Source organism: Phaseolus vulgaris, chromosome 1 (assembly GCF_000499845.2).
Source record: "Phaseolus vulgaris cultivar G19833 chromosome 1, P. vulgaris v2.0, whole genome shotgun sequence".
NCBI lineage: Eukaryota > Viridiplantae > Streptophyta > Magnoliopsida > Fabales > Fabaceae > Phaseolus > Phaseolus vulgaris.
In genome coordinates this window covers 34,658,037-34,681,837 of record NC_023759.2, presented here as the reverse complement: position 1 = coordinate 34,681,837, position 23,801 = coordinate 34,658,037, and the positions used below count along the sequence as shown (strand labels likewise).

Genomic DNA, 23,801 nt, shown 5'->3' with positions numbered 1-23,801 from the left:
TATGTTTAATGTGGTGTATATATTTTACAAGAGGGATGAAGTTAGTAAACATAATTTGCACTGACAATTTGAACTTTTAATGTGATCTGAAAACAGAGAAGACTTAAATTAAAGAGAAGGGTGAGTTTAATGTCAAGGGGGGGCTACAAATAGAAAATTTTAAAATTTTATTAATTCCTTTAAACATCACCCACCACCTTCTTCATTTATACACTCATTGACTATTCTTTAATTCCACATTCTTCTATCCTCACAAAACCTTATCTTATTCTTCCTTCTTCTTCTGTTTTTCACATTTCAAGGAAGTAAATAGATAAATCAGAGTCTCCATCTTGAGTGTTGTGATGAATCAGAGACTCCATTTTGAGTGTTATGTCTTAGGTAAGTTCATCTTTCTCTTCATAGAACTTTATGTTTTTCACATTTCAAGATGGTAAGGGATAAATCACAATCTCCATTGTCTTAACTAAATTAATATTTCATCTCCTCTATCCAATCTTCATCTTTATCTTCATGGAACTAGACATGCATGTTGACTTTGAAGCGATCAAGGAGTCTCTTGAATATCTTTGGCTTCCTTCTCAATTTCTAATTTCCTTAGTTTTTTAACTTATGTTTATGATTTTTAATTAATAACTTATGAAAGGTTGAACAATTAAAATGGGCACAACTATATTCATTGTTACATGCACTTGAATGGAAATTTGGAGATTTTGGAGTAATTTGATTTTGATGGTGTTCTTGAACTATTAGTTAATTAACAAGAGGATGTTGTTGACTGAAATATAAATTGAATAGATAATTGGGTTTTAGGTTACAAATGCCCAGATTCCGATGAGGAAATATATTTTACTTTAATTCTGTGTTTGCAACATGCATAAATTTTAAGTCAATTATAGAATAGATGATGATGATGATGATATCTTAGAATTGGTTTTGGTATTATTTGATTATTTATGTGTTGCATATATTAGTTAGATTTTTGGACATGGTTTTAGAATACAATTTCTCATCTTGAAGTTGTCAAATTAAACTGTAATTGATTCATGGAAAATGAAATACATTGGATAAACTTACGTAATTAATATGTTTTAAATGTGTTGACGATCTACCTGTATATATCCTTCAAGACATAGATGGATGCAAATGATCTCATTTCTGAATCTGCTTGAACAAAGGTAGTTAATGAAAAATAATCATACTTTGCTTAAATATAATGTAAATACCGAATCATGAAAGATATTTAATTTTTTTTTATCGATAATCTAAATTATAAAACAAATAAATACATCATATGGTGAAAAATTAATAAAAGAATCACTAAAAATATAAACTTTAATTAGAATAAATATGTAACACAATTCAATAGTTCGGTGTGTATTTAATGCTAAACTTATCTATTTGAACTTAATATTATCTTATAAAATTCAGTTATCCAATATTAAAAGTGAGATGATTTGTTTTATTTTTTAATAACTTTAATAGCTAATAAATATGTTTAATATAATTATAATATAATTGTATATAATTTAAAAAAATATTTATTTCTATTAATTTAACTTTTTTTAGTGATAATAGATTATGTCATGTTTTGGCCCAACAAATAATAATAATGATGGAATAAATTGTTTGAAGATGCAATAATCCTAAGTTTTTAAAGTTAAGCTTTATTTATTTTTTCATATATCTTAAATTCTTAAATTTCATTATCTAATATCTAACTGAGATTAGAACGTTGTTGGTCAAATGCCTCTTTGATTCTATTACCTAGCAAGAGTCTATATATTATAGGCTAACACTATTATTACCATTATTTGTCTAAAAATTCCAAACTTTTCAAGATAATTATATATAGAAAATTAAATAAAATATTATAACTTAACTGTATATTGAATTATTATTATTTGTTCTAAAATATTATCAAACTGGGAAATATCTACTAAAGAAAAAGGTGTTATCTTTTTTTCTTCCTGTATTTTAAATACTGGACTTAACCTTAATTTTAAAAGAAGATGTTTATTTAAAGAAACCAGAACCATTAAAGAAAAAATTTATACCTTTTCATGTTTATTATTTTTAAATTTGATTCCTTCAAATCACAACAATGTGACTCTCTAATTTAAGACGTCATTAAAACTATAAATTGTCTATGCACATTAATTATAAATTTTGTTATGTATAAATTAAAACTATTAATATTCAGTTCGTAACTATTTTATTTTATATTTTCTAAAAATCGAAGAGTATAGCTGATTTTTTTTATTAATAATGAGACAAAATTTAACTTTAAGAAAATAATGAGAATAAAAATGTGATTAAGGGTTGAAGTAACCTACTAAACCTGACCACTTAACTAAATGACAGAGAGAAACGAACTCAATCGTGCAATATACATACAAATATATAATTAGTTTCGTATAAATGGTCTTTTTATTCATCACAATTCACAGAATCACAGCTATACTTTTGTTAATTCCTTACTTTATTTAACTTTATTTATATCATATTTAGAAACTTTTAAGCCATTTTATTTTTATTTTAACTCATTTTGTCTTCAAATAAATGGACTTTAAGATATTAAAATAAATTTTATTTTCTATTTAATACTTCTAATGGATAATTCCTATATTTTGCAATTTTAGAACGAAGTAGATGTTGGTTATCTTTTTGCAATTTCTAATTTATTTTGCATTAGTTTCCGATTCTCACCCAGAGAGACCACTTTGTTGGATAAATCCACAATTTTTTTTTATAGTTTTTTAAAAATAATTTCCATAGCTTCATTATGTAGCACATTCGAGGTTCTCTCATTTGATTTATTGTTTTACTTATTTCGTATATTTTTCTTTTGTATTTCCATCTTTCACATTTCTTATTAACTTTTTTATTTTCCGAAAAGACCGTAAGGTACCAGTGGAAGAACGTGGCGAATGATTAGAAGCAGGAATTTGTTTGAAAGGGAGGGACACAGATGTAAATTGAAAATCCGTATGTGTTAGATGGAGGTGGTGGAATATATGCCTGCACCACTGTAACAAGTGTTTGTAGCGTAAAATTAATCCACGCACACCCAATTCTATCTTCGTTAACACCTCTTTCTCTCTCTCTCTCTCTCTCTCTCTCCTCGTCACTTTTTCTCCATTGAAGGTCAACTTCAAATCCCTAATCTCTCTCAATTACAACTGCAACTACTTTTCCCTCCAATTTCGCTTCACCACACATGCACCGATTCTCGATTTTAATCTTTTCTTGAGTTTTCGGATTTTCATCACAGGGTTCCTCATCCTCCAACTTCCTTCTCGCGCTTCTGTCTTTCCTTTCATTGATCCCGCCTTTCCCACTGCACCTTCCACTATTATTTTTATTTTTTCTATCTTTTTTATTTTCTTTTAGCTTGTTCGTGTCGTTTCGTTAGAGAATTTTGGAATATTCGATTTTCTCATCTCCCTTGTATACTGTTTTTGCGTTTTGTTTTCCAAACTATTATGGTTCTGTGGTGAAGTTTTGTGGGAAATTTCACTTGTTTTTCTGTTTTTGGTAGTTTTGCTGTGAAACTTAAGCACTCAACCGTTATTACTAATCCTTTTCCCTGTGTTGTTATGTTTTCAGATAGTTGCTAACAGAGTATTTTTGGGAACTTTCCACATGTCGAGTGGATCAGTGAGACGGGTTTCCCGTCAAGATATTCAGCTGGTAAGCTGGGACCTCACTGTCTACTGTGTATTCTGAGGATGAAATGATGTTTGCATAAATAACTTGTTGTCTAGGGCAAACCTGTTTACCGATTATAAACGTTTGGTCACTTCTTTTTCGTATAAACAAAGTTTTCATTCCAGTCACGGTTGCCGTTTTGTCGTGTTGATATTGTGGAAAATTGTAAATAACTGTTGCAGACACTCCGAAGACCTTAACTTTGCCGCAAAATTGCAGTCATGGACTCTTTTTTAAAACCTTGTTGTGAATATGCCATAAAATTTGTGTTCATGTTCTTTATTCACTTTTCCTTTAGCATGTAATATTTTGTTGATCGGGAGAACAGAGATTAAAGTTTCTTTTCATGCTTTATGTTACATTCATTAATTGGGTGTCGTTATTAAGGTATTATTATTAGTGTAGGGTTTTGAAGTACGTCATTGGCATGTGTACTAGTTTTGAATCTTCTCAAATTGAATTCCTCACTTTTGATTTGGTCTGTTTACCCTATCTTAAAATCTTCCCCATCTCCATCTTCCAAATCTCTTCACTATTCTCTATACAGTTTAGCTGGAGGTTGCGGACTGTAATTTCTTTTGGGTGTAATTGTCTCATTACAGGTGCAAAATCTCATAGAACGATGTCTACAACTATATATGAGCCAGAAAGAAGTCGTGGAAACACTACTAGCTCAAGCAAAAATAGAGCCTGGTTTCACCGAACTAGGTAGAAATTTTTTATTCTCTGTCTCTGGCATGGAGTTTTTTCTTCCGTCATTTGTATTTTACTCCATCTTCACTTGGTGAGACTCTTTTGAGGTGTTCTACAGTATGCATGATTAAAAATTCTAATGGATTCACTTCTGTAATATTTTTCATTTCATTGTGAGTGTTGCACTTTTACAATCATGATTGTCAAACCTTTGTTGTATTTTTTCTAGTTTTCTCCACAGTAATATTTTGCTTATATATTTTTAAAAAAGAAGGCATGCAGGTCGTGTCTTAAGTTTTCTAAAATTCTTGGACAGTTTGGCACATTACTTGTATTAATAATGGTGTTGTGGGTTTATGGCATGAAGTGTAAGAAACAACCAAAATGCTCCCCCTTATAAAATAGTTTAGGAATCCGGTGCTTTGATGGTGATGATGGTGTTCTGGTTCATTTGGCATTTCTTAGATACTTGTATCGTCCTTTGTTGTATTTCTACCTTTTATGTCAATAGTTCTCAAACCACTTTATTTATGGGATTGTGTTGTGCAACAAAAGTTTAAAGAGTTGACTGTTAGAATTTTAAAGCAGCATGTTTTTGTTAGCTAAGTATTCTCAGTTTATTATGTTATTTAGATTTCTGTTAAAAGGATAGAGAGGAATGGTAAAATTTCATGAAGTATTGTGACTTAATATTTGAGAATCCGAACGGGAGCATTGTTTATGTATTTACTTTGTATGCTAAAAACTTTAGTTTAGCAGCCATCCTGCTCACCATCCCACTGTAGGGTTTTTGGGGTCACTTACCCCGTGCAGCAATCCAAGACTGTTAACTATGATTGAGCTAAATGGAGGCTTAGGCCACTCTCAACTGACTTTTACACCTTCTATATATTTTTTTTCACCCTGACTGAAGTTGCCAGCACCCTCACTTGATTGTTTTCAACATTGTCCTCTGCCACTGGGAGTTATATTGGCTATTTGTATTCTATCTGTTATCTGATTATCCTGTGGAACTGATGTCGTAAAAGTTCTATTTTAGTATTTCTTCAAATGAAGAAATTTGGAGAATCCTGTACAAATTTCTGGCAGTTTTAATTGGCCGAAAAAATGGTGAACTCCTGAATGCCAATTGTGACAGAATGTTGAAATCAAATTTGGAAATCCTAAATAGCAGTGTGAAGTAGCATGATCCTGAAAATGCTACAGCAGGTAGTAGAAAAACTGAACAATGTGGAGCAGAACAAAGCGAGGTAGCTAAAGTCATGGTTGGATGGAAATGCTGACATGTTTGCCAGAAAAGGGATAAGGAGGTCTCAGGGATGATAGGAAACTGTCACAGCTGGCAAGAAAATACTCAGAAATGCCAGAAAATGTTGCCAGAGAAGTGTGGGTGTTCATTGGAAAGGAGAATAATGGGTGCTATTTGATAATAGAGTGTGCATAAGTCACAGAGAAAGTAGAGGTCTCAGTTTTGATTCAAAGGACGGGGCAGAATCCTGAATTAATCCTCTAACATGGTCCTAAACAACGCTTATTCATGGATAAAATAGGTATTTTGCTTCCAATAGTGCCCATTCCAGCATTGATTATTTGCAATATTTTCCGCCATTGCAGCTGTGACTGCTGCTACTTCAAACTAGATGCTATTCAATTTTTGTAGCATGCTCCAGCTGTTGTGTGACATGATTCTGCAGCAGTTCTGCTACTTGGCACTGCTGAAAACTATGATGAACATTAGCTAGTATGCTTTATGTACTGAATTAAATCAACAAGCTAGAAGAAGCATGCCTGTATAGGACACCTCTAGAGTTTTTATTCCTGGACTATCAAATAAGTTTTCAATTCAGTTTTCTTATGTTTAACAACTATCGGTGCCTTTAATTAATTTTGTTAAGATTGAGAGCCTACTTAGGATTGGGTTGGGTGGGGGTTGTAAGATTGTAAAACGCAAGACTGTAACAAGGAAATTAAGATCCTACCAAAATGATAATTATATTTATAAATTATATATATTTATACATACATACGTGAGTGAGTCTCTATGTACAAAGAAAGAGAGACGGGGATGGCAGTTCAAAACTCTTAAGAGAGTGAAATTTAAGTCTAATTTAACCTAACAAAATTGACTTGTATAACGATGTTTGAATCCACTTATATTCTATAATTTGGCCATATCTTTAGTTAATGTAAGATTTCCAACACACTCCCTCATATTGAGGGTTGAACATCTCAATCATGGTACTAGAGGGAATCTAATAGCAGGTGACACGATAGACCCAACACCTCACTAGAATAGGCTTTGGATGACTCTAATACTATGTTTAAGTCTAGGGAAAAAATAATTTGGCCATATTTCTAGTCGATGTGAGATTTCAAACACGCCCCCTTCATGCTAAGGACTGCACATCTCAAGCGTGTATCTAGAGGGGAACCCAATGGCTAGTGACACAATATGCTCAACAAACTTAATTAGGATGTGCTCTTAATAACTTTGATACTATTTTAAAAAAGTGAAATTTTAGTCTAACTCAACTCCACAAAAGCAACTTGTAAGGTCAATTTTGTATCCATTTATATACTATAATGTGATTATTTCTCTTGTCGATGTAGGATCTTCAACACATCTCCTCATGTCGAGGACCGAACATCTTGAGTGTGAGAATAGAGGGGAACTCAATACTCGGTAGCATGATAGGCCAAACACTTCGTTAGGATATACTTTGAATGACCCTAATACCATGTTGATGTATAGGGAACAGATAATTTTACCATATCCTTATCGATGAGATTTTCAACAACAACAAAAGAGATGGTGTGTGAAAACGAGTCATATGCAACCTGCAAAGGCAACAACTGCAGAGGCTTGAATGGGAGTTGAGTTGGCTTCTGTTTTGGGAAGGAAGAGTCACATATGGGGCATAAAATGGGTTAAAAATCAAGGTTTGTGTGAATTCGGTTGTGCTTTGATAGGATCTTACATAGTTGTAATCCAGATTGGGATAAGGTAGCAGGGCTGTGAAATGTTGTTTTCCAGAGATCTAGATTGCAATTTTAACATGGTGGAATATTTGGATTTCACTTATAAGGGAATTAAATTTTTAATAAAATAAGCCAAAACTTGGAAGGTTGTGATATCTAACCTCATGTGATTGCTTGTTTAGCTGCTGCAGCTTCTGCAATTGGTTGTTTCATTTTACTCTTGCCTATGTTAATCCCATCCCATGTAGTGCTTTTTCCCATTTATTTTCTCGTAAAAGCCATGATAGTTCTGATACGTAACATAGTGCTGGACTTGGGGATATGAATAAGATTTGGTAATTGATAGTTGTGGTTGAAATTGCTATTTAGTCCTTCTGATTGGCATTGGTGTGAAAGAACATCTGTCACCTTGCATCGATCATTTAGTGTTCTCTATTTTAAGTTTCTTTTCTTTTTTTCCCCTCATTTTTTCAGTTTGGCAAAAGCTTGAAGAAGAAAATGAAGAGTTCTTCAAGGCTTATTATGCAAGATTGGTTTTGAAGCAGCAAATATTGCAATTCAACAAATTGCTCGACCAGCAAGTCCATTTAATGCAGTTACACTCAACTGCTGTTGCATCACTTCCTACAACTAACGGATCACATATTCCTGCAGTTTCATCACTACCTAACTCTAATGGATCACATATCCCTGCAAGTAAATTTATTACCTCTCTGAATGCTGTTGACATTCTTTTTATTCTGTATGGATTTTTTGTAGTTTGAAGTCTTTTTTTCTCACTGTTGGCATTTCATGGGCTCATATGGTCTCTTTCTCACACTTAGATGCAACCTCATTATTTTCCCAATGTGTAATGTCCTGGTTGCTTTTAAGGCTTGATAAAGATGGGTTGACTTGGAAAAAATTCTGTTGGATTTCATCATTTAATAATGATTTCAAATTTGAAGTAAAAGTTGAGTGTTTTGAAGTTAGTTCCTGGCAAAGTATATTCTACTTTGTCTGGTCTTGTTAGCATTTCCATTCATTTAAATTGCTAGTTGAGATATTGGTTTAATGATAACAATTTTTATTTCTAGTTACCAAGAATATAAAACACAATGAAAGAAAGATAATTAAGGTAGATTTTAAGAATCATCCATTCCAAGTTTGTTGTTAGTTTGGGTTAATTTAGGGGGAAATTCTTTGTTGTAAGTGAAGAACATGAATTGAGTTTCTCTGGAGTTTTAGGCTTTTAGGCTGTAAGGACCGAAGGTGGATGATGCGTTCAGGTCTGATACGTTTAGTGAAGGTGGTTTGTTAATGACATTGATTGTCTGGGGATTGTGGTTGTTGGAGGTTCAAAAGTTGGTGAAATTTAGGTTAAGATAGCAATAGGCATACAGGGAAGTTTGTACGGGTTTGATGGTTAGATGTGGGGTGCATAAGAAGTAGAGTGGGTGTCTGTTATTACAGAGCTTAGAAGCACTAGTTCAAACCTCAGACAGAAGTTCATTTGAGAGATGGAGACGTGTGCCACAAAACCACACGATGTAACAACTAATGATAAACCAATACAATATGTCTTACCTAAAATCCTGCTCGTAGAAATAATGGAGTAATTCTTAGAATGTCCATAAGACTCCTAAACAAGGTCTATAATAAATAAAATAAAAATTCAAAATTCTTGCTATCTTGCCTTTTGTATTTCATAATAAATAATAAATTCTTTGTTTATATTAAAAATAAATAAGTACAATATTTCCAAGCAAAATTTCTAGCTTGCAAAAAATAACAGGCAAAGTGACAGAATATTATTTGATGTTGGATGAATATAGAATAAAATATTGCAACTTCTAGGGTCTTCTTACATTTATACTGAGAGTAAAGCTATTAGGTATATGATTTCTGACTGTCAAAGAAAAAAAAGTGTGGTTGCTTTATCTTTAGATTTGATGAAGTAGATTGAAGTCTGAAATGTTGTTTCAATTGTCTTACTATTCAGCCACAATATTTTTGAAAGTAAAATGGGAGGACTTTTTTCTAAGAAAAAATTGTCTGACACTTTCACATATCGAAGAAGAAAATTAATTTTCTAGAATATGAAAGATAGTATCATAAAATAGTTTTATGACTTTCTGCTATATTTTTAGTAACTTTAGTTATTCTAAGTATTCAAATTACATATTCTACTGTTCTATTGTAAATGAGCAAATAAACTGATGTAAAGTAACTTGCTGTGTGATTCCACTTGTTATTGCATGTTTGATTCTGATAAATTTTGTATCAAATGTCACTTTATGTTACAGTACCTGAGAATCCAGCATGCTACACTGCAGACCGAACCCAAACAAGTTTGAAGCCAGAAAATTTGCAACATCCTGTTGATTCCAGATTATCTAATGTGTTTAATAATGGCGGGTCATCACTACATACAAGTATGCATGCTGCAGTTGATATGTCAGCCCATGGCAATAGGATTAATGGCCCTCCGACCATGCTTTCTGCTCAAAGCGCAAACATGGGTCTGATACAAGGAATCAATGGTGGGATGATTAAATCTGAACCTGGATATTCCGGTTGCTCTCCTTACATGTTTGGCACTGATGGAAATGTCCTGGAGGCACGCCCAGCTATTGGTGGCAGTTCAGTTACGTCATTCACCAATGTAGAGTCCAACTCACATTCTTTGAACGATGCAGTCCTAGATCCAGACACTTCTTCATTTGGATTTCTGGGGCAGATTCCCAGAAATTTTAGCCTTTCAGATCTGACTGCCGATTTTTCTCAGAGTTCTGGTATGTCTTCTCTCAAGTTTGTGTGAGATCCTTGTGTATATCTGCACGCATTGCATTCTATAGCTCTTGTCAGGGAAAGTGCATTTTTGCTGATGGTATTGAGTAAAATGCCAGTCAACCGTTTCATGTTGATTTTTTAAATTTTCCAGCCATTTTCTATGCTATTACATACTAGTGTATCAGGTAACAAACAGCTAGGATTGGATAAATAATTAGCACTAATAGTTTAGCTTCTTATTTGACAGATATACTGGAGACCTATTCTAGGTCACCCTTCCTAGCTACGGATAATGAAAACTTCCTTGACAGAGGAGAACAAGGTGAGAAACATTTTTACTCACATGTAGTCTGTTGTTTTGTTCCTCGATGCTAATACCATTGTTACCTTGGTTTTAAATAGACAATAATAGGTTAGACTCCATATCTGAAGGTTTAAGTTACGAGGACTTTGGGAGTGAATAGTTGATACGATTTGGTTGTCGAACTTTCAGGTGTGTTCCTTACTTCTATTATTAAGGATCAGGTTATTCGGAAAATACCAGTGTGCAAAATTTGCAATTAAATCAAGCTATGTTTTTTTTTTAAAAAAAGTTGTTAGATGCATGCAAAGTGACAGCTATAACCGTTTTAGCTACAGAGCTGATAATTGTTTTATATTGCCTGCAGGTTGAACAAAATGCTTAAAATATTGTATATAAAACTTTAGAGGTTTTGAAATTTAACTGTTCGATGAACATATGCATTGGTGTGTAGAAAGTGCACTCACCTCATTATTGGTGATGGTGAAATGAAAGTTGGAATGCTTGCATGGAAGGGAAAGACTCGGTGCAAATAAATAATAATCTTTTTTCCCCTTGTGTGTTTGGCCTTTTGTACTATATGCTTATTCTACATTGTGTTGATACTAGAATTATATTATTGTGTTTTGTTGATTTTCCTGATATTAGACTGCATAAAATTGTTTTATAAGAAAAGTAGTAAACAGTATACTTGACTTGATTGGCTCTTTGGTAAAACATCATGCGGCCAGGCAGACATCACTTGATTGCTTCGATATTGCTGTTTTCCCAAATGTTCAATATTCACTTTAACCCTTCTCTAGTATTTTATTAAATACGCTTTCAGGTTTTAAAATTCCCAACTGCATCTGTCTTAGCCATCTTCATTTAGAATTAAGATTTGTTCTTGGAAATAATGCTTTGTCGAAGACCATAATTAGAACTTGTTTCAAATGTTCAAAAGGCAGAAGAAAGACTCTTGCGAAGGTCTTCGATTCATAGAGTCTTGGATTATTTTTTTTTTAAAGTCTTACAAGTGCTGTGGAGATTAAACAAACCCAGAAACATAAATCAAAGGTTTCATGACTACTTCAATTTGGAAAAAAAAAAAAAGATAGAAGAGTAACTTCTTCCTAGATTGGGTGCTTCATGGTAAACTAGATTCCAATGTTAAGCCGAATTTCTCTTTGCGTTCTAATTTCATTTAAAAGTTAGGCAATTGCTTCCTGAATCATATCACTGCATCTAATCACAGGGGAAAATCCGAAAATATCCTTAAAAAAAATGGGATGTATATAAAATTACATTCCAGACTCCCTTTTCCGGAACATAATGATAAATTTTCAGTTCTGGATTTTTTTATCCGGAATGAGATTTTGATTTTTTTTTTTCAGATTTTTATATCCAAAACACAAAAATCTCTTCTGGATTTATTTTTCCAAAATGCATTATTTTTAATTTTGGATTTTTATTTCCGGAACAAAGGGTGTTTTTGGAATTTTTGAAATTATGTTGGGTGCAGGTTCAAAAGTGTTGGGTGCAGGAAACATTTGCCTAAAAGTAAAACCAATCCACGCCCCCATTCTCCTTTGCGGCCTGCCATGCCACCACCAATTGCCATGTTCTTTGCCAATGGTAGGACTTTCCAGTACTATTCTTCAGTGATGAGGATTTTTGGCAAATGTAGCAACATCTATTTAAATAGAGCACTAACTTCCAACATTCACGAAACATTGCACTCACTTTAGATACACTGATAGTATATATATTAGCTCTTATTAAAACTTTAAAAAGCATACCTATTATGATTTTTAATTTATTGATGATGTAAGGTTTGTTTATCGAGATGTAAGCTTACAAATTACGACATTTTGTTCAAAGTATGCGTCAACATAATCCAACCAAAACTAATATAGGTGGTATCTATTCTTATCAATGCCATTTTAAAAAAAATATTAAATACATTACTCCAATTTAATTGGATACTCCGTTATCAAAACAATTATATCCGATAACTATGTATCGCAAATAAATCAGAAATTAGAAAGAGGAAAACTTGATTGGCAATCAAGAGCGTATTGTTTGGACTTAAAAATAATAAGTATTTTATTTATAAGTGATTTTATGAAAACAGCTTAAAATTAAGTGGGGAGCTGCTACGGAGGTGGGAGTTGGTGAGATGCAAAAGAGGAAGAATAGGGGTGTTCAATGGAGAGTTGCAGAGACGCAAAAGAAGAAGAGGGGTGTCCAATGGAGAAGATGAAAAAAAAAGGTACAATTGTCATTTCAATTCTTTTACGGTGCAGTAAGAAGATATGGAGGTGCTAGAAGAATTGTCTGAAATTGGCTAGATTAAAAGCATGAAAAAAAGACCACGAAGGAACACATAGAGGGAAGAGTCCTTACATAGAGTTAATGATATAGGCAGTTTCTTCCTGCATCCCTACATTTTTCTTCCTGCACCCCCATAATTTTGTAAATTTCGAAACTGACCCCAACAATTTCGAGATCTGAGAGTGTGCTACGGATTCATCAATCCGGAAGTGAATCATGTTGCATTCCGAATGAGGGGGTGTTCCGAAAGCAAAGTTTGCATAAATTATTGATTTCCTGATTGCTGAATCTGGAAACCTAATTTCTATTACGGATTGGTGGATCCGGAATGATTTTTTTCAATTATGGATTTCTGAATCCGGAATGTATATTTTGAATTACGGATTAACAGATCCAGAATGGTTTTTTCAATTATGGATGTTTTGCATTTTTTATTTTGGATTAACACTATCATTTATGTACTACCGGAAGCACCAATCCAAGAAATTACCGGATACGCCAATCTGAAAATTTACCGGAAGGGTCAATCCAAAAATTTACCAGATTTCATAATCTGAAATACAAATTTTTTTATTAATGTACAGTTTATATAGGGACAATTTTGTCTTTGTGCAACTTTGTGGGGTTTAGGGTTTAGGGTTTTGGATTAACAGATCCGGAATGATTTTTTCAATTATGGATGTTTTGCATTTTTTATTTTGAATTAACACTATCATTCATGTACTACCGAAAGCACCAATCCAAGAAATTACCGGATGCGCCAATCCGAAAATTTACCGGAAGGGTCAATCCAAAAATTTACCAGATTTCATAATCCGGAATACAATTTTTTTTATTAATGTACAGTTTATATAGGGACAATTTTGTCTTTGTGCAACTTTGTGGGGGTGCAGGAAGAAAAATGTAGGGGTGCAGGAAGAAAGTGCCATGACATAAATACGAAATGGAAGAGTAGTTTTAGTGTCTCATAATTAGCTCCTTGCAACTTATTTTGATTAACTACTTCGAAAAAGTTGATTTTAACTTCTATCTAAAAAAAATCAAACAAACAAGTAAACATTTCCAATGGATAATTTTTAAGTAAATTTTTGAAAAAAATAAACAAACCTACCATATATCTAACGCCAGTTTAATACTGTTGTTATCTGGTTGCAACATCACTGTCTACATTCGACATCTTAATTGTCCCTTTTGTTTAAACCTTTTTAAGAAAAACCATTTTTAATAAAATGATAAGTCATTATGATTTTTAACATATAATACATTTTTCCTTCCATCTTATCCTTTACACCTTTTCTCTTTTCTACCTCATAATCTAATGCGTCCACCACACAATCACAATTCAATACATGTGCCATCTGTTACACACGATTAAGCAGCAAGTGCCATCTGTTACACACGATTAAGCAGCAAGGAAGATCACTGTGCTGCATAATGTGGGTCATGGAGACCATATTCCAATAGTTTTTAAAAATAAAAATACAAAAAATATATTTTTCTCTCATTAAAGGCAAATGTGATAATAGAAAGATAATTAAAAAAATATAGACAAATACATAGTAGTTTCTACTTATATAATAATTATTTAATAAATAACTTTTTGCCACTTATTTTTTTATTACAAACAAACAGAACTAATATCTTATGACTAGAACCTACACAAATTTTGAATTTTATGTATTAATATGAAATCGCCATTGATATAACTTCACTTTCATAATAGTTACTGTACAAGTGAAGAAATAATATAAATGATAATTCCAATTAATAACTACAAAAATACAATAAAAGAAGAGGTTAAGCAAATGAACGTTTGAGTCCAAGGGCAGTGAATGATCAAACCGAAGAGGAATCTGAAAAACAGTGAACAGAAGAGCACATATACAACCTTTTTTCCCCTTCCTCTGCAGCTTTACTGAAAGGAATTTCTTCTTTTATAGACTTTTCCCCTTTCCCTCTCAAGATTTACAGAAAGGTATTCTTTTTAATCTGTCGTTTTACTTTTTTGTCACTGGGACACTCTCAATCTTTAAGTTTCTTCAAAAATTACTTGAATTTATAAATGGAACCCATTATTTTTTTCAATCGTCCATTTCAATACACTGTTGTTTCTACTTCATGATATGTAAACGAGGTTCTTATGCACACTTAAAGTCACCTAGTGATTGAAAAAAAAATCTGAACATGTTAATAGGTTTTCTTAAATTAGTGTGAGATTTTGAAGCTAGATCTAAAGATAGTAGAGATTAGAGAATAAATGAAACAGAGCAAAACAAAACTACACATTCTAGTTTGAAGATAATTCATGAATTGATTTAGCAACTTGGAAGACAAGATCAGAGCAACGAAAACAGGTTCAGAGATTGTTTTCGTAAGTTTAATACTCAATCACAAGTAGCACTCCTCATCAAACATGACAACAATGATGAAAATAACATCACAACAACAAATGAAGCCAACTTACTCTTAGATGTTGTCATTCTAATAATGCATGAACTCCTACATTGAACCCACAAATAGAGAATGGACCATGTATAATGAGCCAACCTAATATTTTCTAGTTATCCCATGCAATATATGAAGGCAAAATTCATGATTTATAACCAAATTCCAGCTCAATGAAAGAAAATGGTATATGATGTCCAGCTAAAATAAACTCGTCAACCAGTAAACAATCATTTTTTACCAAGGCCAGAAAATGGTTTCTTGATTGGATTGGACACATTCCAACAGTTCTTGCAAATGATAAAGAAAAAATAAATTATGCTCTCACATAGTGTTTCTTTGGCTAAAGAATTGCAGAACCCTAACCAGATGCTCAATGGTTATCATATATAACAAACTACTTCAAGCAAACCCCTGCCACAAAATTGAACAAAAACTAAGCAAATCAAATCACCAATAGTAACTAACTATGAATGGATCTTAATAGCGAATTTGACTGGTATAAGTGCATCATCACCTATCAAATAAGAACAGAGAACCAACCAATTGTGTTAGCATTCAAATTCACACCTACAACAAAGCATCCTACAAAGCAATCAACAACCTGCAACAAACACCCTTAAACAAGCAGCCCCGCAATTCCCCAAATCAAGGAAACCCAATCTCACAGAACAAACACGTCCTTTTCTCTAACCCAAATATACAAGCCAGAACCACCCACTACACTCCAGCTCAAAACGCACAAGCAAGACTAAAAGAAGAGGTTTTGACACATACCCAGTACATCAAATCAAGCCTAGTTTGAAGGGCAATCGACAAGTACAAAATAGTGATGTTGGTAAGCCATTACCCTGTAAGTTCCCATGTCAGAAAGACAGAGACAAAATTGAGTCAACCCACATGAAAAGGGCCAATATCGCCAGAGCGTAGAGAAGAGGCAAATTCATCAGCAACAGTTAAACATGAACTTATCCATCCACTGAGAGCAATCCAGGTCATCTTTGCGATCCAAAGTGCAGCATCAAGTGCCATTGCCATGCGATGCGTGGTTTCAAGGAAGAGGATGAAGTGGTAAACCGAAACCCATTCAGGCTTCTGGGAACCCTGATTGCATTATTATAACCTATTTATATTTGTGTTATTTCCCTCACCTCCTTAACAATCAAGGAGTTTTCTTCGACAAAGGTTGTCCACAACATACTTTGGTACTCTTCTTATGTTGCACAGTTCAATTATGTCACATGCTCTTATTTCTCATGTTATATAAATAATTTATATCAATTCAATTACTGCTACCTATTCTTACTTGTAATTTTGTGTAAATAATTTATATGTTTTCTTATTATTAAAACTTTGTAATTGGAAGTACTTATATGCAAACATTGTTAGAATTAATGGGCTAAACAAAAGGGGATGAATTGTTTGTCAAAAGATTTTCGCAAAGATTGACTAAGAATGGAGTTTTATCTATAATCATAGAAAGAGCAATCAGGGAAGCCAAGAAATCAAAGCAATTAAAACTGTTTGCAGAAAAATAATCGGTTGAAATATCGTTTTAACTAGTTGTTTATAGCAGCAGAGATAAAAACCACACCAAAAGTTTATAATGAGTGAGGGAGAGAGATTACACAATCAATTTATACTGATCCACTCAACTCGTGAGCTACATCCAGTCCCCAGAAAACCACTGGGTATTCCACTAGCAATCAATCACAAATTACAAACACTCAACAGTACACAGAGGTGATCTTGACCACACAAGAACACTCATCCTCTTTGCTTTTCACACAACAACTGTCAGAACAACCCTCTTCCAACTCTTCTTTCAGTGATTTAACTCTGTTTTCAAGCCAGTTATTCAATCCTTTCAACCGGTTCTTCAAGAGAGCCAATCTATTAGCTTATTCATGAGTTTCTTTAAATGCTTCAAGAAGTTGAAAGTAGTTGTTACCTTTGACTGAAGAAGATGAACTTACACTACTTGATATTGATGCCTTTAAGCACATATTAGCTTCTGCATCTTTTGAAGAGCTGGAGGAAGAAACTTCATTATCATCCCAAACTATGTAGGCTTTCTTGGATTTTCCTCTCCTTTCTCCTTTGAAATCAGCTTTCTCCTTGTTCTCATTGTTAGGACACTTTGCCTTGATGTGTCCCTGCTCTCCACAGCCAAACACATGTATATTTATTAGGATTGAAATCATTCAGTTTCTTGGAACTGTACCTTTTAGAAGATTGGCCTTTGTTCTTCTTCTTCAAGAATTTGCTTAAACTTTTTGATACCAAACTCATTGTGTCTTCTTCACTATCATTGGAATCTTGATGCTTTTTCTGGTTAGCTGCTTTCAGGGCTATTCCTTTGTTGTGTTTATCCTCACTTTCTTGGACAACCAACCTATTCATTTCAAGCTCATGTTCCCTTGGCTTACCAAACAATGAAGCTGTTGTCATGGATGTTAGATCCTTTGATTTAGAAATGGTAGTGACCTTTGACTGCCAAGACACTTTAAAATATTTATGTTCAACTCCTCTTTGTCAAAGCTTTTTCCAAGACTTATTAGGTGATTCACAATGTGAGAAAACGTTTATGCACATCAGAAATTGTTTCCCCTTTCTGCATTCTGAATAATTCATATTCTTGGATGAGAGCATGCTTTTTTGTCCTCTTCGCATCATTGGTTCCCTCATGTGTGACCTCAAGGATATATCACATTTCTTTTACAGAATTGCATTGTAAAATCCTGAAAAATTCATCATAGCTTAAAGTAGAAGTTGTAATATTTTTCGCAATACAATCAAACTTTGCTTTCTTGCTATCAGCCTTAGTCCATTCAGATGGAGGCTTATCAATAAATACATAATCTTTTTTAACTTGAGGAATAAAAGGATCATTCTCAATTGCTTCCCAAATGCCTTTATTTGTGGAGTGCATAAAAATCTTCATCCTAACTTTCCAAAATTGGTAATTCACACCACAAAATAGTGGTGGTCTATTTATAGAAGCACCTTCCCCAAAAGGTAGTTTACTAGCCATTAAAACAATTTTGAAAATAGAACTTGAATAAATTTCAAGAACCTAGCTCTTAAAGCCAACTGTTAGAATTAATGGGCTAAACAAGAGGGGGGAGGGGTGAATTGTTTGTCAAAATATTTTCTCAAAGATTGGCTAAGAAGGAAGTTTTATCCACAATCACAGAAAGAGCAATCAGGGAAGCCAAGAAATCAAAGCAATTAAAACTCTTCGCAGAAAAAAAAAATCGGTTGAAATATCGTTTTAACCGGTTGTTTATAGCAGCAGAGACAAAAAACAGATCAAACAATTTATGAGTGAGGGAGAGAGAGAGAGATTACACAATCAATTTATACTGGTTCACTTTACACTGGAGCTACATCCAATCCTCAGAAAACCACTAGGTATTCCACTAGCAATCAATCACAGATTACAAACACTCAACACTACAAAGAGGTGATCTTGACCACACAAGAACACTCACCCTCTTTTCTTTTCACACAACAACTGTCAGAACAACGTCTGACCTAACAGATTTACAAACTTACAAGTATAGAAAGGAAAACAATTACAAGAATCAAAAGAAAAAGATTACACCTGGTATTCAGGAAATCACAGAGCTCCTAAGATCAGTTCTTGAACCAATGCATAACCTCTAGGCAATCTTGCAAAACTTTGAATCAAATCTCTTTTCAAAAACGTTTTCAATCTCACTTTATGTGTCTTTTGAACATGGAGGGTAATCATATTTATAGCTCTCAAATCTAGCCGTTTTAGGCAGTTAATAACAAGTCAAAACAGATTCAAATTAATTGAAAACAGGTTTAACAGGTTTTTAAAAAGCTGTTAAGAACCATGACAATCAACCGGTTGAAATGTCGTTTTAACCGGTTGAATTGGTTTTGATAGTTAGTCAACCAAGTCAAGATCAATTTTTAAAACCCTCAAACAAGCTAAGTGTAAAACAATCGACTAAACCGTGAAATCAACTGGTTGTTTTTCTTTTGGCTTAGAAAAACATTTTTCTTTTTCAAAACAGATTGATTCAGCTTGTGCATAGGATTAAGAATGAACTTTACAAGAATTCTAAACATCCTAGAACGAAGCTTCAATCAAAGCAGCACAACATCAAGCTTTCTTCACAAGTTTTGGTTTCATCAAAGCTTCATATTCTACAAACATGTTTTTTCTTGTATATACAACATGTATGGTATTTTTTTCCTTTTATTTATAATTGTATTTTATAAATCCATGTTAAATGTGCAAATTTTAAACTTAAAGTCTAACACTACAAAATTTTTATAAATTCATTTCTCATAACTCCTATTAAAGTAATAACATGAACTCTCATTTCCAAAAAAGTTTAAATTTATAAAGGTAATCAAGCATTTCTAAAATTTCAATTCTTGAAACTAATTGTGCAAAATGTGCAAGAACCAATTAAGAAATCATTCCCATTTATCTATTAGTAAAAAAAATTCAAAAAGCAACAAACCCAATTTAGATTGTGTAGTAGATATATTTTACTTCATGGCTGTCAAATTATTATCCATTCCAAATTTTTTTCAACTCTATTAACATTAACTTTAATTATCTATTATCAAGAATTGCAGGAAGTCTGGATTGAGTCAGTTTGACCTAGGCTCGAGTGGACTTGACTTGATCTGAGTTCAGGTTGACTCAACTCGATTTAGGTAGGGATTAAGTGGGTTTGAGTTGTGTTTGGTCTGACTAGGTTTGACTAAGGTTTGGATTGATTGAGCTCGACCTAAGTTTGGGTTAATTGGAATCAATCTGGGTTTAGGTCAACTGGGGTTAACCTAGGATTGCAGGGATTGGGCTGAACCTGGGTTTGGATCAACTCGACATGAACTAGACCTGGACGTAGTTCACTCGACCTGGGTTTTGGCCGAATCAGTCCAACCAAGTTTTGGGTCAACTCGAATCAACTTGAGTTCAAGTTAACTCGACTCCACCCGAGTTTGGACCCACTCGACTCAACTTGGATTTGGACCGACTCACCTCCACTTGGGTTCGTGCCGACTTAATTCGACTTGGATTTGGGCCAACTCGATTCAACTTGGACTTGGCTGACTTGATTCGACTTTGGCTCAGTCAAATGGGCTCAACCTAGGCTCGGGCCAACTTGTCTTAACTTGGCCCTAAGCAGGCTCATCTCAATTTGGGCCCTAACTGATTCATTTGAACTTGTACTTAGATCGGCTCAGTTTGACTTGGGTTTGGACTGACTCAACTGAAGTTGTGCCTAGGTTGACTCTGCTACCTGAATCTTAGCTAACTCAGTTTGACTCATGCTTAGACTAACTAAGCTCGTTCTAGGTCTGGCTCGACCTAGTTATGATTGGCTAGGTCCAACCTAGTCTTGATCAAACTAGAAGTGACTTGGGTTTATCCCTACTCAGTTGAATGTGGCTCGACCCCGACTTACATGAATGTGGACTTGCCTTGACTGAAATAAATGTGGGCTCATCTCGACTAGCCTGAGATGACTCAACTCGACCTCGGTACTGGCTGACTCATCCTGACTTTGGTCGGATCGACTTGACTTGACTTTGACCTAAGCTGACTTAGGTAAACCTTACATGAGCTCGACTTGGTGCTATCTTTCATGGATCTAGTCCAACCTAGAAATTCATAACTTGAAATTACCTAGATGCACCTTAATTTTGGATATTCAAAATCTAAAAAGTTATGTAATCTATATCCAATTCAAATCCAAATAAATGGATTGAACTTAAAATCCAAATATATGAATTTGGATTTGTAATAAATTCATTTAAATAGACTTAAAGTAATATAGATTTGGATCGTTATGGATTGACTTTGACAATTTAGATTTTTCGTTCACCCTTACTCTTATGTATGTGTTTGTCATTGCATGTATATAATTACTCTTATGTATGTGTTTGTCATTGCATGTGTATAATAATAAGTTTAATATTTACCAAAAAAAACATTTTTGGAGGATTTACCTTCCTTTTTTATATGGATTTTCATAATTTCTAAGTCATTAAAACACATTGAATTTGAATTGATCTCCTTTCAAAATTGTTTCATTTTTCAAATGTTTTGTTTGGATATGGAAATCCAAATTTAATGAATTTTAATTTTCTTGTTTGGATAAAGTATTTCAATTATCATTAATAAAAAATATTATTTAAATACAAATAAATTATTAAAAATTAAAAATCTCAATATTGATAATCTTTGTAGTAGATGATGATTGATGTTATTTATTTTATTAAAGCTCTTAAATATTTTTTCAACTTTATATTTGTAAAACTTTTTCTCAATTTACATTAAAAGAGTTTATTTTCGAGTTATAAAATGCTAAATTTGACCAAATCCAAGTAAGATAATATTGGGTTGGACTCATAGTCAAGTCAACTAGAGCCTAGGTCAAGTCAAGTCGATATGAGCGCAGGTTAAGTCGAGTAGGCGTGGGACTACTTTGAACCGAGTTGGGGTCAAGCTTAGTCGATTTGGACCAAGATTGAGCCAAGTCGGTTGGAACCAGGTCAAACTGAGTTAGGACGAGTCCACCATCATCTGAATCAAGATTGATCCATGTTCAACTGAGTTGGGTTAGGCTTAAGTCGGTCTTAGTCCAATCAAGACCATATTAGGCTTAGCCCAATCAAGACTAGATTGGGCTTAGCCCGATCAAGACCAAGTCAAGTCGAGTATGCTCATGATCACTACTTGAATCATCATTTGAAAGTGGTATAGGAAAGACTTTGGCTAGAAAATATTTGGTACTTAAGCATGTCCAATTGTGATCCATCTCTCTTTCCTGGATGTTTACTTGGTAAACTTTCAACATTTTTTCTTAAATAAATTAAATAAATAAAAATTGTCAAATGTCAAATAGATCTCAGTATGATCATGCATATTAGTGTTTTCTTGGTGTCTGTTGATGACTATTTTACGAAAAGTGTACCATGTCAGAAGTAATAATTTGTTTCTAAGGACGGATATCGAATCCACAAGGAACAATTGAATTCTCAAGTAAAATATTCACTAAATAAGTAAAAATTTGTTGGATGTTTGTTGTATGTGAGATTGCAAGAATGTAAATAAAGCAAAGTAAAAAGTTGTTTGATTCAATTGGGAAAATTGGGATTGAGGTTCATCCTTCTCACTCTTTTGTATTTTGAAAAGCATAATGATATTCTATCTTTGATTGATATTGATGCTCATATAAAATTCATTTATATCGATTCTTCGCATATAAAATTATTAAGATAGTCTCCTAAATATCGATTTCTCACATATTTATAAAAACTTCTTACCATTACGAGCATATGTTGATATCAATTAACATTTCAAATCTATTCCTAACATTCAAATATGTTAAGCATTATCATTTAGGTTAGATGCTTAGAAGTACTTTTTAGTCAAATCTAAGGATCAAAATCATGGTAAACAAGCTTTATAAATAAAATGACAATACTAATCATCAATCAAGAACAAAATATAATATTTAAATATCTCCTCAATACATAAGAGTTTGAACAAATTACTCCTAATCCTAAAGGGTAGAATTAGCCACTCATGTTGGTCATTACAAGCATGGAAAACAAGAAAAAAAGATCTCGGTTGTTTCTCCTTGATGGCTACCTCCTCTAAGGTTTTCTAACACCTTCTATTCCCCTAATTATGTATAAGGTTGTGCCTCACACTTCATATTTAACCTAGTTGGGTTAGGGCTAAGTGACTTCTCGCCTTGGCATGATTGGACTCACCTGAGCTTGTTGGACGAACAACAAACCCAATGTCTCTAGAGTGATCTTGCATGAGCGTGATTGAGCTCGCTTGGGCGAGATCCTTTGGAAGCTTTTGGCTTTAAGCGAGCTTGGGCGAGTGTTGAAGTGATCCAATTTTCCCTTTTTTATTTTTGTATATTCTCCTTCTGCCTTTTCATCTCCATTTTCCCCTAGAATCCTAAAATTAACACAAATTTGGGAATAAATTGTTCTTATTTAAATTATAATAAAAAAATATGTAAAAAAGGTTTAAATTCATAAATTAAGGGTTATATTATAGTTATTTTATCAATTAATATCCATAAGTGCGTATATTTTAATATGAAATATTATTGAAATATGAAACTTATCACCTATCCAAAATGATAGAATTAGCCACTCATGTTGGCCATTACAAGCATGGAAAGCAAGAAAAGAAGATCCAGGATGTTCCTCCTCGACGAATGCCTCCTTTAGGGGTTTCTATCACTTTTTATTCTCTCATTGATGTTTAGGATTATGCCTTACGCCTCATATTTAACCTAGTTGGATTTGTACTAAATGACTTCTCACCTAGGCGAGCTACAACTTGCTAGGGTGAGTTGGATGAGAAAAAGCCCAACTTCTCTGCAGTGATCTCGCCTGGGCAAGATTGGACTCACTTGGGCGAGTTCCTCTGGAGAGGTCTGGTTTAGGCGAGTTTTTGGGCGAGTTTTGAGCGTTCCAACTTCCCTTTTCATCATGTCTATTCTACTTTAGCCCTTTCATATTCGTTTTCCCCTAGAATCCTTAAAAATTTGAGAATAAATTG

General features: G+C 33.5%; 2 protein-coding genes across 6 annotated transcripts; one reads left to right on the top strand and one right to left on the bottom strand.

The window, feature by feature from the left end:
- Positions 1-211: 211 nt before the first annotated feature.
- LOC137813983 (uncharacterized) lies at positions 212-12,307 on the top strand. Of its 5 annotated transcripts, none has more exons than XM_068616495.1 (8): positions 212-381; positions 3,610-3,693; positions 4,314-4,419; positions 7,858-8,079; positions 9,669-10,157; positions 10,403-10,477; positions 10,558-10,648; positions 10,824-11,144. In XM_068616495.1, the coding sequence occupies exons 2-7, from the start codon at positions 3,646-3,648 to the stop codon at positions 10,617-10,619; spliced, it is 1,002 nt and encodes a 333-aa protein (XP_068472596.1). In that variant the 5' UTR covers positions 212-381; positions 3,610-3,645; the 3' UTR covers positions 10,620-10,648; positions 10,824-11,144. The 5 variants fall into 5 exon arrangements, with proteins under 5 accessions (XP_068472596.1, XP_068472597.1, XP_068472594.1 ...); XM_068616496.1 differs by lacking the exons at positions 212-381; positions 10,824-11,144 and adding exons at positions 2,989-3,147; positions 11,958-12,307; XM_068616493.1 differs by lacking the exon at positions 212-381 and adding an exon at positions 2,989-3,147.
- A 3,432-nt stretch (positions 12,308-15,739) lies between these two features.
- On the bottom strand, positions 15,740-16,396 carry LOC137813982 (uncharacterized). Its single transcript, XM_068616492.1, has one exon. It carries the CDS (start codon positions 16,250-16,252, stop codon positions 16,106-16,108), a length of 147 nt encoding a protein of 48 aa, XP_068472593.1. The 5' UTR covers positions 16,253-16,396; the 3' UTR covers positions 15,740-16,105.
- Between the last annotated feature and the right edge of the window lie 7,405 nt (positions 16,397-23,801).